Source organism: Symphodus melops (assembly GCF_947650265.1).
Source record: "Symphodus melops genome assembly, chromosome: 16".
In the NCBI taxonomy this organism is placed as follows: Eukaryota; Metazoa; Chordata; class Actinopteri; order Labriformes; family Labridae; genus Symphodus; species Symphodus melops.
This window is the reverse complement of record NC_136706.1, coordinates 8,117,562-8,133,372: the sequence shown is the minus strand read 5'-3', so window position 1 is coordinate 8,133,372 and position 15,811 is coordinate 8,117,562. Positions and strand designations below refer to the sequence as shown.

At 38.7% G+C, this 15,811-nt stretch overlaps 1 protein-coding gene across 4 annotated transcripts in view; it reads left to right on the top strand.

Annotated features, from left to right (window-relative positions):
* Positions 1-3,498: 3,498 nt before the first annotated feature.
* Positions 3,499-15,811, top strand: part of col5a1 (procollagen, type V, alpha 1) — a 74,242-nt gene continuing 61,929 nt past the window's right edge. For 3 of the 4 annotated variants that reach the window (XM_079364228.1, XM_079364227.1, XM_079364226.1), the window contains exon 1: positions 3,499-3,957. In XM_079364228.1, the coding sequence (XP_079220354.1) occupies positions 3,858-3,957 (100 nt within the window). In that variant the 5' untranslated portion in view covers positions 3,499-3,857. Of the gene's footprint in view, positions 3,958-10,561; positions 10,706-15,811 lie in introns of those variants that run through there. The other variant, XM_079364229.1, reaches the window with a different exon arrangement.

Here is a 15,811-nt window from a genome sequence, read left to right as displayed (position 1 = left end):
AAATGTTGGATGAAGGTTTTACTGGCTTTTTGGTCTTGACAGTGCTTCCCTGTGACAAATGACATTCCCCAGAAATGTATGCTGACTGTTTTGTTCTTCTGCTTTGTTTTTCACGAGGAGAGATAATTCAATCTGTCCAACAATATAGTACTGTTAAATTCCCCTATGCTGTCGTTGATGATTTCATCACTCATATGTTATTTGGCACTGTTATTTTACACTCGCTGTAAATTAAGGGTTTGGGCTTTAGTGTTGCCTCATGTCACCTATTGTCTGCATTGGCATACTCGAGGAGCTTTCCCAAACCTGTGTTAGGAGCAGAAATGTGGCAATAAATGAAACCTCTGAACATTCAATCAGAGAGATTCCTCTCACCTACGCCAATTCAACATGTCGAATTGGCCAAAAAAAAAGGCTGACGGGTGGCAACGGAGGCGGACATATTGTAACATCACTGTAACAAACACTGTTGGAAAAGGAGTTTTTCACTGATTGGTTACATGATGTTAAAAAGTCCTTTCTATGGTAATATTTTGGTTGGTTTAGGCATTAAGCACTTGTTTAAAGAGGATGAAATCAAACAATGACACTAAATTAAACTTTTCATCAAGTGTCAGGTCTGATGTATTCATCCCATATGGGTCTTAAGTTAGCTTCGTCAGTTAGTTAATTTAGCCAAGAATTTTGAACTTCTCAGCTGGCTTCAATGATTATGTAAAGGTGTTTCAGAGGAGGACATTCAGAAAAGATGGATTGAATTAGGTTCTGTGAGGTTTTTATATCCAACCCAACACCTAGTAAAAGTAAACGCTGAAAACAGGACAAAGACTCTGAATGATTCTGGATAAAAAAAAAGAACTTGAGCACTAAATCACAGTTGACTTCTCTGCTTTAGACTTTTTCTACCTTGTGAACTATATTTGTGAGAGTTATTCATTCTAAAAGTCCTTAAATGAAATACAGCAGTCCAGTCTTAAATAAATCACCATGTTTGGGGTTAGAAGTTTATGTGAGCAAGTAGAGGCCTTGTTCAGGAGTAGTTTGAGATTAGTGTGGTGTAGGTATAAAACCACCCAAAATACAGGGCTCAGGCCATAATTTGAACCATATATTTGACCACATAACCATGATATGGCTAAGTGGTCAGTCCAGAAGGGCTGGCTTGTACTTGATGTAAATATCCTTCTCTCTTTTCATGTAATACAATTAAATAGAAACGCCTTCAAACACAAGAAAGTACAAACATGTGGTGATATGGGTCACTTGAGGTGAAACTGCTGAAGGCAAAAGTTGGATATGATTAGATTTGGTTCTATTCTAAGACAACAAATAGTTGTCTGTACACTGATGGCATCTGAACTCCACATGTAAATTTCTGTTTGATGAAAATTTCATTTTACAAAGAGTCATTCTTCTTCTTTATCTTAAAATCGTTTGAGCATCACAACAACGAGACATTAAAGCGGTTCCTTTTGTTTGTGTTATTTATTTGGCAGAACAGAAACATAAAATGGTAACTTGCATGTTTTTAGCCTTGACTCAACTTTGCAATGACCATTTAGCATCCACATTAAACTTGTTTTTCATATTCCTCACAGTGCGGCACAGTGTCAGATGTGTCCACAACCACCATGCTGTTTGTTTAGTGTGCTTTAACTTTTACTGGCCAGTGAAAAGAAGTCTCCCCCCCCCCAACTGGGCTAGTCATGTGATAGCTTATAAAAGACAGCTGCCATTTTTTGGCTGTTCTTGAGACAACGCTGCATGAGTTTGTGCTTGAAACTGACTAATGCTTTTAAGCAAAATAAATGTTCTTCATTATAGATGGATTTACTACAGTTTCAATACTTTTTGTGTCGCTTTTTATGTCATAGTTGTCACACTTGTAACATTATCAATGTACAGTAGGCCGGCAGCATAATTTTTACTTTACAGAAAAATTCCTTAAATGCTGGCTGGTAAAAAAAAAAAAGCATTTCAGTCTTTGTGTTGTATTGTAACTTGGGCTGTCAGAAACTAGCTAATTGTGATAAATTAAGGTCTGAAATGAATGCATTAATCTTGAGCCCAAGTGATGGAAAAGAACAACACTGTTACATCTTTAAAAGCCTAGTTTCACTTGAAAAAACATCCCGACAGCTCGAGTTGATGAGTCAAAATTCATATCCACATTATGACCTCAAACTTGGGACAAGACAAACATTTTAAAATAAAAGCCTACATTTTTCAATTTTCAAATGTCAAATAATAAAGTGAAAATAAACCATGGAATTAATTAAAAATTGTATTGCCCTACAGTAATTTTAAGGCAATAGAGAGACACATTTTTAAGTCCAAATTTGGTTTTAACTGGTATTGAAGAGCAAGTACTTTTTTAGTTATAACAAACCACTTTATGAAGAGCATTTTCAAATTCAAGTCATTGGGAGGTAACACTTACAGTGAGAATTGTTGGGCCCTCCCCTGCCACAAAATGTTTTTATGGATTTGTAACAAAAGTGAATAGTTATCTGAATAATCAAAAGAGGCTGCTGTTTTCAATGACATCTGGTGTAATGTTTCTTAATTGGGGGAGAAATCATTTTTTTAATCAATCAAATGTATTTACATGGAGGAAACATCAAGAATTTGAAGTTGCATCAAGTCAATTGTAATAATATAGCAAAAAGTTAAACAACATGTGTGCATACTTCTTGTTTGTAGAAAAATATTTGCAAAAGAAAAGAATACTCACTGCACATATGAGAGCTAAAAAAAATAATTTCGCTTTTGATTGGCTGTATGCAAAGAGAAGTGACAGGCTAAAAATAAGAATGCACAGTTAATAAAATTATTTAAAAAACACAACTAAAAGAGTTTGGGCTATGGATGTTTCTTATTATTTCTTTGGATCTGTAGGTTACCTGTCAGTACATTTTAAATAGTATATACATTACGTTAAAGAATAAAAGTCAATATTATTTAAAAAAAACAAAAAAACATTTCCAGCCACATTTTGACAAACAAATGATGACAAAAAAATGGGTAGCGTAGTCTAACTCTTACTCCCCTGATTAAAGTCAATGACAATTTTCAGGCCTTCTAGAAAAACAAATGATGGGCTATAAAAGTGGGCTACTGACAGAAGAGGGGAACACCTGTTGAGTCGTCATGACTATCAGATCAGTCTGGGAGGATCACGACTTCTCACAACAAGTGTCTTGCATGATGAAAAACCATACATTTCTCCTGATCTCCCTCAGAAATCGTTTGCTTTTCCCGCTCTGTCCCTCTCCTCCTCTCCTCAAACAGCAGACTCCATGTAAAACAATCCCGAACGCAAGAATTGGAGGCGTCAAACTTTCCCCTCAAACTTTTCGTCCCACCCACGGCCAATAACAGGGCGGCCTCTTATGTATGGACTCCTCTGATTTGCCTGAGTCTCCCGTCCACGGAGTGACTGACAGCCTGAAGGTGGTGTGTGTGTGTGTGTGTGTGTGTGTGTGTGTGTGAGGGGGGGAGAAGACTCGCTTTTTTTATATGTTGCCCCGTTGGACTTGAAGGGGCTGTACGTGACGACTGAAAGAGGGGGAAACACCGCGGTGCAGGACAGTTGAGAAGCGCAGAGAGGAGAGGAGCTGTGCGGGAGAGAGACGGGTGCACATCCGTCAGACTAGCCGGAGGAAAGCGCACCAACAAAAACCCCCTATGGCTGCTTGAGAAATACCGCTACACCCCCCCTCCCCCTTTTTCTCTTTCTCTGGGACTTTTGGCTTTTAGTTTTTTTTTTATCCTGACCAGAAGTTTTTTTGACAAGTCTTATTAGTTGCTCCAAGTTGAAGAAGTGAATCCACTTGCCGTGGACGTCTCTGGCGGTCATGGATACCCTTATAAGATGGAAAGTTAAACGGAGGATAAGGGACGCCCAAATCACTTTAGCGGTGATTCTTCTTTTTGTCACTTCACAAGCAAGTTCAGGTAAGATGCAGCTGGAAGAAATAAGAAAAAAAACAAAAAAAACCCAAACAGTTTAAAGGTGCACTGAAAGTTTCTCTTCTTGGTTACTGTGATGTCTGCTCCTCCGCCTCCTCCTAAACTCATCTTTGTGCCTTTAGTGGTGCCCTAATGTATTCAGCCTGGTGAAGCCGAAACTATGGGACTTGTCAAAGCATCAAAAGACTGCACGTTTTGAGGAGAGAGGCTTTTCTTTCAAGAAAAGCTGGAACTGCATAGTTTTTTATGGATTTGGGGAAAAAAAACTGGTCTGCAGTGATATTGTGCAAAAGTAATGGCACTTTTGAAACATTTAATAACTAACAAGGGTGTAGGCTTGAATTCACATTTGCTTATTGTGGCTATATAGGCTACATATGCACACGATGATAAAATCACACTCTGCAAAGTCTTAAAACAAGAATTCATAGCCAGATGCTGCTTTTCGTTTTGCAGATGTATTTTAATGTTCTTATAGTAACCTTTTTAAGGTGGAGATAGTTTAAATACATTTTTAAGGCTTTTTCCATAGTCCTTTTTAACTGATGAGAGGGATGAGCATAATGTTCATCAGAGGGAGGGGCTGTAGCTGCTCTGAAGTGGCAGGGTGGAGCCGCCTAAAGGACTCCAACATCAGGACTCAATGCTTTAAAGCAAGAAGCCCTTTTCCGTAGCTCCAAACACCAAACAGTTCCCTATTTTTACTGTACAAGTTTTTCTTATGCTTGCATGTAACAGTTACACAACTCCAAATTTGAAAACATGACTGGATGAGTTTGGTATGTCACTTTAATACCAGTTAAACCCAGTCCACATGCAGGAAAATATTACTTATTTAATCATTAGACGTGCTGTTGTCCCCCCTCTGTGTGTTCTCGGTCATGTAGAGCTATAGAAGTGGGGCTGGGGTCCAACGGCCTACAAGTATTATTAGCGCCTTAAGGCTGCCTGGCATGGTTGGTGGTCTGCTGTGACACTCTGACACGGGACTTTGAGGGGAACAGGTGGCTTCTCCTGTCTGCTTCATGGACAGTCAGAAGGTGATCAGTATTATGCTGATGGCAGGAATGTGACCGAGCCAGATGCTCAGTATGAAACAAAAAAAAGTGCAGTTGAGTACATCAGCACAGAGGCAATTCTGTTAAACTTTTAAAGTAAGCACTGCAGCCTGTTATTTTCTGCGTTGCCTATAAACACTGGTTTGTTTAACGGTGTTATCAGGACCTGTATCACGGAAAGGGAGCTGGACTAGTTCTGCATACTTATGAAACTGAAGGCTGGTTGTAATCAGCTCTTAATATAACAGAGAGAAAACAGAGTCTTTTACACAAGCATCCAAGGTGTCTGTTTAAATCCTGATACTTGACACTTGACAAAAGCCAAATGGGAAATACTTCATGATTAAGTGCTAGCAACATGCCAACTACATACAGGTTTATATCTTGTACTTGAAGTGTAAGAAGTTTCTCCTATGAACTTTTCGAAGCATTAAATATAGTAGCGTGTTGATTTAACTAGTTTGATATTCTTTGTAGTGTTTAATTGTAGAACATTAAAATATTCTGTATCTTTCTGTAACTTTAGAGTAAAACATTGGAGTTTAGAAAAATAGGCAGTTTGACAGCAGCAAAAGGATCATCTTGACCCAAACCAGATGACCTCTTAGCCTCAGGGAGGAGCTGGATATAGGCCAATATTCACCTGCTTGCATGGGCCTGCCCAGCATCACTGCTTATCTGGGACATGCCAATGTGCCAGCAGAAAAATGCAAGTTTTAGTAATATTTCGAGTAAAATCTTAAGTCCTCCTAAATGGTCAGTTTACTTTGTTTCCGCTCTGTACTTGTGAAAAGCTGACATTATACAAATGTGTGCATTACATTAAAATAGCCAAATGCAATATGACATTGTCTGACTTTTATATCACACTGAAATTGAAATGAAACGTGTTGTGAGAACTAATAAAACATTGATGTCAGAGGTTGTAAGCAACAGTCAGGCCAGCTGTGATGCTCTGCTACATGTGCTGCAGACAGTGCTGAGAGACATGTAAACCTTGATGCGCCCTCTGCTGGAATAACTATGTGATGACAACATTTTATTAATCACCCAAACTATTATCTCGAGGATAATATGTTGTCTTAGAACGTGATTTTATTACAGGAAATTACTTATATTGCGAGATGGCATATATAAGTCCATTACTGTCTGACAAATTTAGCTTGCTAAATTGTCCATGGTGCTAACTGTCGTCTGTTTGCTATTGCTTCACACAAAGCTGATATGGCAAGAGTGTAAAAACAGTAAAACTGCAGTGTCTAAACCAAAACGTGTTATGAAAATATTGATAATTTTTCAGACTACTTTTTTGGAGCTGACGAGGATGTTTCATTGTTAAGTTCTCGAGTCGAGCACATCCCTACTTCTTAGCTTGCTAAACAGCTAACATGTCTATACATTTGATTATGACTATAAAAAGAAGTCATGAGAAGCCTGAGGCCATGTCGGATCGGCACACTGTGTGTAAGTCAAGCTTTATTAGACAGACTGAGTGAATTCATTTGCTGTGGTTCTTAAGGGAGGTCATATTGTCCTGGCATTAATGAGCAAAGTATGCTTTAAACTTATGTGAAAAGTGGTAATAACAGAAGGCTCATAGGACATGGAGGTTAAGAATGAGAAGAGGGGTCAGTGGTCAAGGGTGAAGGTCAGGACTTTAGGATTGCCGCTGCTGTTAGGTTTACAGTTTCACTGCCTGAAGAAAGGAATTCTTGCTGTTTCACTGCTTCTTGTTTCAGTCAAATTCCCACTGACTCCTGGAGGGTAAGGAGTTTAAAAAAGGTGTCGGTATTTTAGGAGAGTTGAGTGCAATATTTAACACATTTTGCACTAATTTCTCCTATTCTCTTACAATAAATAGCTTGAGATGCAACATTAACACAAGAAGGTGTATTTTTCTATGTAACTATGTATTTTTTCATAGATGTGTGACTCAGTTATATGAGTCTAATTGTAACTTAACGCCTGTCTACCCCTAATGATTCCTCTGGAGATTCTGCTGAGTTGCTTTTTCTACTGAATTCTCAGTCAGTGGACTCTTTTCACTAGTCTAAGAAAACCTGTTTTGACTCTTTTCTCTGTAGCTTGTTATTATTAACCAACCAGAAGTTTTTAAGATGGTTTAAGTCGGTTACAAACATCCACACAGTACCAGAAGCTACTTTGGCGGAGTACTTTAGACATCAGAAATACTGGAATAACATTCTTTAGATACCTTTTAAAAAGAAAACAGGGACTGATTTTGGCCAAAGAAGCGAAGAGAGACAATGTTAAAAGGATCTGTGGATATGCTCAGGAATCAGAAAAGAATGTCATGATACAGGAATTAGGCCATATTTAAGGTTATGATGTTTGTTTTATACTTATGTACATTTTAAGGGGATAAACAGAAGAAGGCCTTTACTGTTTTAACGAGGACCTTCACATCTGGAATCGATAAGTTCCATTGTGCTGTCTGCTAAGGCCTCCAAAAAGCCAAAAAAATGTCTTCCAGATGTTTTCTTCCCATTCGTGGTGGAACAGGGGACCATAAAAAAAAAAGAAAAAAAGAACGATTACATTTTTTTACAGAATATGCGCCGTTCTGCTCCGTTTTTTGAGAGAAGACTCCGAAATCGTATAACATCTGCAGCCTTATAGCTGAGTTTGTTAAAATAACAGCAGTGTTTCAGCAATAGCGTTGCACATAGCCTACACATCCCGGGTCATTAAAAGGTTCTTTTTGTTTAAGCAAGCCAAATTTATGACAGGGTTAAAGGTCGGCTACAGCTGGTCGGCAGCTGTTTTTCATTCACAGCCTTTATATCTGGACAACAACGCCTCTAAAGGAATTCATATGGAAAATTATATTTAATATATTTAATAAACGTATAAAGTCAGGTTTTGTAAAATTTCTGACTGCCGTGTTAGCATTGAAATGCTAACATAACATAACATAAAGTTTAAAAAAAATTAAAAAAAACCCTTTAAGAAGCCTTACGTTTGCAATTTTGGCTGTCAACATCTTTTCTTCTTTATCTTAAATTGGACCTTACCTTGAAAGATAAACATCATGTTGCATTAAAGAATGCTCAAAACTACAAACTGAGACTACAAAACTATCAGGTAACATTTTACTTTATTTATAATTTAACCAAAAAGTTGGGTCATTTCCCCATCTGGTTCCACACAATCACACTCATTTTTGAAGCAGCAGTCTCCCCCTGCTGGCCATTATAAAGAATGCAGCTTTAGTACACTTTCATGCAGACTCTTTGCAATAATTACCCATTATATAAGTGAATAAAAGGGCAAAGATACAGTTTGGTGCTTGCTTTTCAAATTGGTCGGTTAGTTTCATTTGAACAATAAATCAAACACAGTTTGTTCAAATACATAATAAAATAAAACAAGACATCGTGACATCACATGCTCCAATTAGAAATTGACTTTCTGTCAGACATGTAACAAGGTTTTTTTCAGGGTTCTGAGTGGGTTGTTTTTCACTCACCTTTTAGTGGCAATCCTGAGGTCATGTCCAACTCAATCAGATAAGTGGCGTTGAGAAAAAATGGCTTCTTGTGTGTGCCTATTGCTGTGGCGAAGAGGAAAGAATCTGAGTTAGTTGGACTGTGGAGAGAGGCAGTGACCCTGCAAGTGCATGGGCTCTATAAATGCAGGCTTTGTGGAAAGGAGTCTGTAAATCAGCTCTAATGCCCTGATAACAACATGGAAGATAAAACAAAATATGCAGGACAAGTTTTTGACCCTGTGTTGGGGTTTAGGAGAGCCTTTGTGCAGCACAATTAGGGCTTTATTTGCCATTTTCAGAGCAGTATACTGTCTATTTCCAGACTAATCAAGGGTCAAATAATTGGTGCTGCTTAAATTGTGCTCTGTACTAATTACACAGCATGCTTGAGTTGAAGCCAAACTGTTGCCTTTAAAGTTACAAGCAAGTTTTTGCTGAAGTCAAATGTGTCATTTCTGTTGCAGAGAACACCGACAAGGGTCTGAATGTGCTCCCCTCAAAGACAAAAGGAACACAATAGAGGCAGCGAATGTAGAAATGTGAACACGGACACATCCGTGATGTCCACATTAGACAGTTTAGGACAGCATGATGCATTTCACGTTATTTGAATCTAATATGCTTTCTGCAGTATGTACAAAACGTGAAACAGTTAAGTCTGGTCCAGGCTCACAAGCCGAGTATTCACTTCAGCTGGGAAACAGTGCTTTTCTCTGTAATGGGGTATTATAATCATTGAGCATGGAAAGCAATGTATGACTCATCCTTTCCAACCCCATTCCCCCTTCCCCTGCCAGAGCTTAGCCACAGCCTGGGCAGGAGAATAGTGAGTGTAAGCATTTCTTCCCTACGAGGGGGAACGACAATGTGTTCTGGTCAATGCAGAAACTTCAGTTGTCTGATGATTTCTATTTTTACATAAATGTGTGATTTAATTAGAGAAAGCTGGAATGGAAAGGCGGCATCGAATTAATAAAAGTCTTTGCTTATGAGGCAGTGTTATGTAATTAAGCTTAAGGCTTTATTAGTTTGGTTTTGTTGCAACAGGGAACCCAGCTGGAGTTTGACCGCAAACTAGTCTGTGCTGAAGCAAGCTAAAGGAGAGGAGCTGGATGAACAAAAGTTTTCATTCCAGCAGATCTCCATGTTTAATTAACACTGTCACCTAAATGATGTATATGGTTGATCTTTTCAACCATAACTTCTTGTAATGAATTACTCATATTATGAGAAATATATTTGATTAAGATTGTAATCATTTTTGCTAAAGCCACACTGAACTTACCACTAAAATGTATATGGCAAACCTTGTAATGGTTGAGTTTAAGTTAAGTCAAAGCTGTTGTTGGTTTCAAATCGAAGGTGAAAGACAAACACATCAAGCAAACTGTACTAGCATGAAAGCTAATCCATGATCTTTTGCTAACCTTAGCCAAAATGCTTACAACCTAACCATGTGTGTCTTTGTATGCACCCAACTACTTTAAAAAAAGCAGTGAATAAAGTCTAGAAAGTGATCTTTATTTGTATAAAATTATATTTGTAAAACTAAGTACAACATGAAATACTTCTGTTGAAACAACTACTTACAGTGTTAGTTGTGATAGCGGCAAGTGTTAATACAAGTTTCATTTTCACATTTTTAAGAGTAAGAGTAAAAAACGTAAGGACATAAATCTGGGCCAGTTACGGAGATCAGTTTTTACTGACCAAACCAGCAGGGGCTTTTTAAACCCTTTCGATTGGTCCATATAAGTACAAGGGGGTGAAGTGGGTTCATTTCTTACAATTAAAACATAATAATAATACCCTTCAAACAATATAGCTTTTCTATCAGTAATATAATGTACAACTATCAGTAATAATTAAAACTAAATGTAATGAAACAACTACAAACCTTGAGAAATATTTACCTCTTGAAGAAAGTCCCCTACCCTAGTACAAGGAGATGACTCCTTCCATTTCCTGTTTCAGATAAAAGCCTGCCTCAAACTGTTGATTTGTTTGTTTGTTTTTTTTTACAAAAGACTCAGCAGCAGGAGAAACAGCGGGAGATTTAACCATATACAATTAACAAGGAATATTAACATGTACCAGTTTCATATGTCAACCAAGATACATGCACTGAAATGGGAAAATAGTGCATCCTTTAACCAATCTTAAGGTATGTTTGTCCTCTCACAGTGGCGCTTGTTGACTGACAGTGTAGTGTTGCTCATGTATGAACTTGGTTGAAGTGTCAAAAGGAGATAAATTAAAAGTTGACTTGACTGTCACTGCAACTCAAGTAGTTTATTTTGAACTACATATTGGGGAGCTTTGCACCAGGCTGCAATTACTCAAACTATATGTTATCACTCTTTCCCCTCCTCCATAAAGCACATATTTTAACTTCTTTTCTTTTCCATTTAGACATCATCTGCATAATTTATTATGTATTGTTCATCATGTGGAGCAGTTTTTAATGTATTAGTTGCTTTAACTTTATTTTCTCCTATTGTCAGTATTAGTCTTCAATCATCACCAGATTTCATATAGAAATTTTGAAATGCATCTTAAATTTCCTGTTAGATCCCCTCAAAGCTTTGCATTAATTTATTTTCACAGCTGTATGTACAGTATATTGGTGTTAATATGACTGTGGACAAACGGGTATTTCTGAAAATGTTTATGGGTCACTGAGGTCACTGATGATGATGAAACTCAGCCTTTGTTTGTAATCGTTTTGTATTTGGATTGATTCCCATCATTGGATAAGAGGCCAAAGTATCTCTGTGATTCCAGTCTAACTGCTGCAGTCCTGAGCGAAGGGAAAGAGCTTCATTATCATGCAGGATGTTACATTTTATGGATCCAGTTTCATTGTATTTTGTGTAGTGTATTGGTGCTAAATAATGGCTATCTATGAGGGAGGGTAGCGAGGAAATGGCTCTGTTAGTGCTGCAGGGTCTACACTGTCATATAATTCTCTGCAGTAAGCCATCAAAAGTGTGAGGGAAAAGGGTACAATTCACGATCAACTAAAAACAGAAAGAGGGACATGAAGTTGCTAATAGGAGCTTGGATGTAAAACTTAAGAGTGGTGCAAATTAATAAGGTTTGAAATTTGGAAAGGAAATAAAAGCTTTAAAAGGATGACTTTCTGTAAAATGAGCATTCGAAGGTGCACCATGGACTCTTGACTCAGTTTTTCCATCTTTGTGGTGGATAGCAGGCGGTGATTTATCTGCACTGCTGTGGGCTGCAGCAAGGAGACAGTGAAGTAAACCATCTGGTATTCCCCTTGTTAAAGCAATAAGAATCTAAAGGCTAAAGCACTGAGCCTCCAGACTACACAGAAGAAGCTCTGGTTTGAAAAACTTCTGAAAGAATTTTGGATCGTCTTAGAGGTCTGTGTTTTTGTCTGTGGGTCAGCTCGTCTGTTGGTGCAGGGGTAAATTCGCAAGGCTCTCTGCATATTCTGTCTTTGCAATTATTTCTGCTGTTGGCTGTTTGTCATAATCAGAAGTGGTGGTAAATCTATCCTCTGAGTTTCCATGATGAACTGAATTAGTTCAATTATGACCATAAGAATTAAGTTGTGGAAACGATTAAAAAGTTCCCATTCACATGTAGCTCTGGGTTCAGGTCACTGGGTCAGTGTCCTTTAAAGTCTGGACTCAAACTAATTGATAAAAAAGAAACTGAAGTGATTCCGGCTTATGAGCTCATTTACAAAACACCTCAGTTGCCTCAGAGTTCTTAGCCGTCATAGTCGCATACTTTGATCTGGCTGGCATCCAAACTTTATCTTTACTCAAAACAAAGCAGCTGACAACATAATTGCTAATGCTAATGCTATTGCTTTGGCTTTACACATTTGATGAATTACACTTGAGGTATGATGGCAACAAGTGGTGACAAGAAAGCTAGAAGAGAAACTTGTCACAAGTTAATTGATGGACTCATTACTGTCAGTTACATTAACAGTGTCTAAAGTTTGCTAACGTTAGCTTACATTAGCCACCATGAACATACCAGACGAAAGAAGGCCGTTGCAGCCAAACCAAAATATCTACAATATATTAAAAGATCATTTTAATTTAATTTTTTTAAATGTATTTATTTACACATGTTTTTTATGTGACATGATCTCATTTAAAGCCATCTTCTCCCTTTGAATCATATGCTCAAGAAAACTGATTGAATATTGTCTAAATTAATCTTTTTTTCTCTATGTCATTAATTATTTTAATCAGATTTTTTTTAATTCATGTCAGACAAATTCTGTTATTTACTGTTTAACCTCAGTAGTCCAAAAGCCATTGACATTTATGCGGCATTCAAACTGATGTCTTGTGTGTGTGTGTGTGTGCGTGTGCGTGTGCGTGTGTGTATGTGTGATTGCTTGCTATCTAGCTGGTTTACGGACATCCCATTCAACTTGTGCTGGTTATTAGTTTACTCATGGGTTGCTTCTCTGCTCTGTGTGTTGTCTCTCACAGGATGTCCATGCAGTGTGTGTAATGGGTTTAATGTAGCACACGTAATTCCTGTTGTATGATTTCCAGGTCTGGTCACATGAAAGCCAGAAGCAACAACTTACGGTCAATCTTGCAGGAAGTGTGTCTTCGAATTTTGAAGGAGTAATGTGAGGGAGAAAGAGAAATCTCATAAGAGACAGTTGGCTTTAGTTAAAGTTTTAGAACAGCATCAGGCGAAACCACAAAAAAGCAAAGATTCATAAACCTTCCCTGTCTGTGATGCACTCTAGGAGGGGGAAGTCTCTCATTGGGCATCCTTGTTTTCGGCAGTGCTGGTTTCCAAGAGTTGCAGGGTCCTCTCTATGGCTGCTAATTACTTCTTGTCCTCAGCGCCAGGTCAAGCATGTGCCTGGAGAATCTGGCCTCACTTCAGGAGGGGTTTGAGAAGGAGGAGGATGGGGGGCAGGGAAAAAAGTGAAGAATGTTAATCCCCCCCCCCCATGAAAAAGTCCTAATTCACTGGTCCGGCACCCCGCCTCCTGTCAATCCAAATGGTGCTGTCTGGAGAAACTAAGTGTTGTTTCAGAATGTGTGTATGTTTGTATGTGTGCATCCGTGGAAATCAAGAGTGGATGGATAAGTCAGGGGAAGGGGATACACCACAGTCTTGGCACTGAGCCGAGAGCCGGATTATGAGTCTGGAGCTTGAGCTACTGTTCAGAGAAAGAGAGGAAAGATGTAAAGACTAGTGAATATGTAGCAGAATATCATCATACTCAGTCTGCTGTGATGTTTTAACCACACATTATAAATAATTCGCGTATAAGTGGTATACTTTTATGAATTCATTATGCTTTACTACACTGCAGCCTCATCCAGCCCATGTCTGACAAACAAACCTATAAAACACAGAAAACAAGCTCCTCTTATAGCACATTACATCAAAGACAGAGCACTTAAATTGCCATGTAAAGAAGTACTAGTTATGACTGTGCACACAGCATGGGGAGGTGTCACTGTGGGATTAAAAGTAGAACGGTCATCCACTTAAGACTTGTCAACCACATTTACACTTAAGGACTAGCCCAGCTCTATCCTATACACATTTACTGTATAGCCTTGGTTGCACTTAATCATATTTGTGATGTAAATGATTGTACTTGTTGACAGCAAAAGGCCTTGGGCTGATCCAAGTTTTACACATCTGGAATAGTGCCACAGTGTGGTTATGGAGGCATTGTAAGGATAACATGAGAAGCAAAGGAAAGAATCTTTTTTAATTTATACATAAAAAGCATCTCAAGAGCATGAAGGATTAAAAGATGCTTTGTGTTTTATAGCAATGCTTTTATGGGTTTCGCAAAAGTAGGCTATTTTAAGCATCAGAAGATAGAAGGAAGGCTTGCAAAGAGCAAATGTGCACAGGGTCGTGTCGTATAAACAGTTTCTGTGTACCATCCTCTTGGATGTGAGGAGCTGTGGTCAGAAGGAAAAAGTATATTTAGCAACAAGCGTAAGAGGTGTTGGTCTCTTGAGGGGTCTGCCACGCTAAGTGGGTAAACATCTCACCTTAACAAGGTGGGACTGAGAGGCATACCTGTGGCTTAGGATGTGGTCAGGACAGTTTCCGCTGCAAGGTCGACTGCTGGTGACAGAAATCCATGAATGGCGGTGTGTACGAGGCAGGAAACAGTCTCGATAATGTTTGTGCTTGTCTAACTATCCTTTTTAACAGAGAAAATAGGTCAGCTGTTGACTTCTTGCTTTTTCCATCTTTCATTTTGGAAAAGACATTTACTAATGTCTGGATAGATTTCGTCAGGGCTTTTATTTTCCACCTTGTGTCTGGACAGAGATATATTATGATGTCCTTTCACCTTCCTGCTCTTTTCCTGTAAGCTGCTAATTGGCCCTCTAAACCTGGCTCACCTCCAGGTGACCCTGCAGGGGCCCTGTGGCCGCTTTTAGATCCTTCAGGGGATCTAAAAACATCCATGAAAAAGCTGATAGAACAGATTTTGCTTAAGGAAAAGGAAATTATAAAATGGAAATGTGAGAGTGGAACGTTTGAATAACATTTTTATGGAAAGCGTGGTAACAAGTATAAATTGCTTCTCACACACTCACAGGCCTGAATCACACACACGACATGGGACATGAGGATATACATTATTGGAGAGATATACATTAACGGAGAGATGTCAGAGTGCAGAAGCTGCCCCCACTGGAAGCGCCTTCTGAGCTGGAGGGGGTTCAGTGCCTTGCTCAAGGGTGAGAAGTTTTTCTGGCACATCTCCAGCTATTGGACCAACTTCCATATTTTTGGTCCGCATCGGGACCTGAACAGACGACTATTCGGTTCCCAACCCAAGTCCCTACAGACTGAGCTACTGAGCTTCATGCTGAAGCCTGTTTTTCTATGATCTCACTGTCTGGATGTGAAGTTCAAAAACTGTTATGTCTTACTGCTTTGGCTTGTAAGCTGTATGGGGAATGGGGAATGGTCAATGGAGTTGGAGGTTAGCATTCAGTCACTTCCAAGCTATTATGGCAGTCTAGAACTAATGGTAATGTTTGATAGTGACTGCTAGCTCTAAGCTATACGTTACACTAGCTTGGAAGCAGACAAATGCGAAAAGGAGCTGCTGTTTATTGCTAGCTTATATTTGCTGTTTTTACTTGAAGCCTTCTATAATCCGGTGCCCCTCCAGGTTTTCAATTATCCATTGTAGTGTTAGTTATGGCATTTTTGCACATTTCAGACACTATAGCTAACTTCCTAGCATACAGCAGTTTTCACATATGAG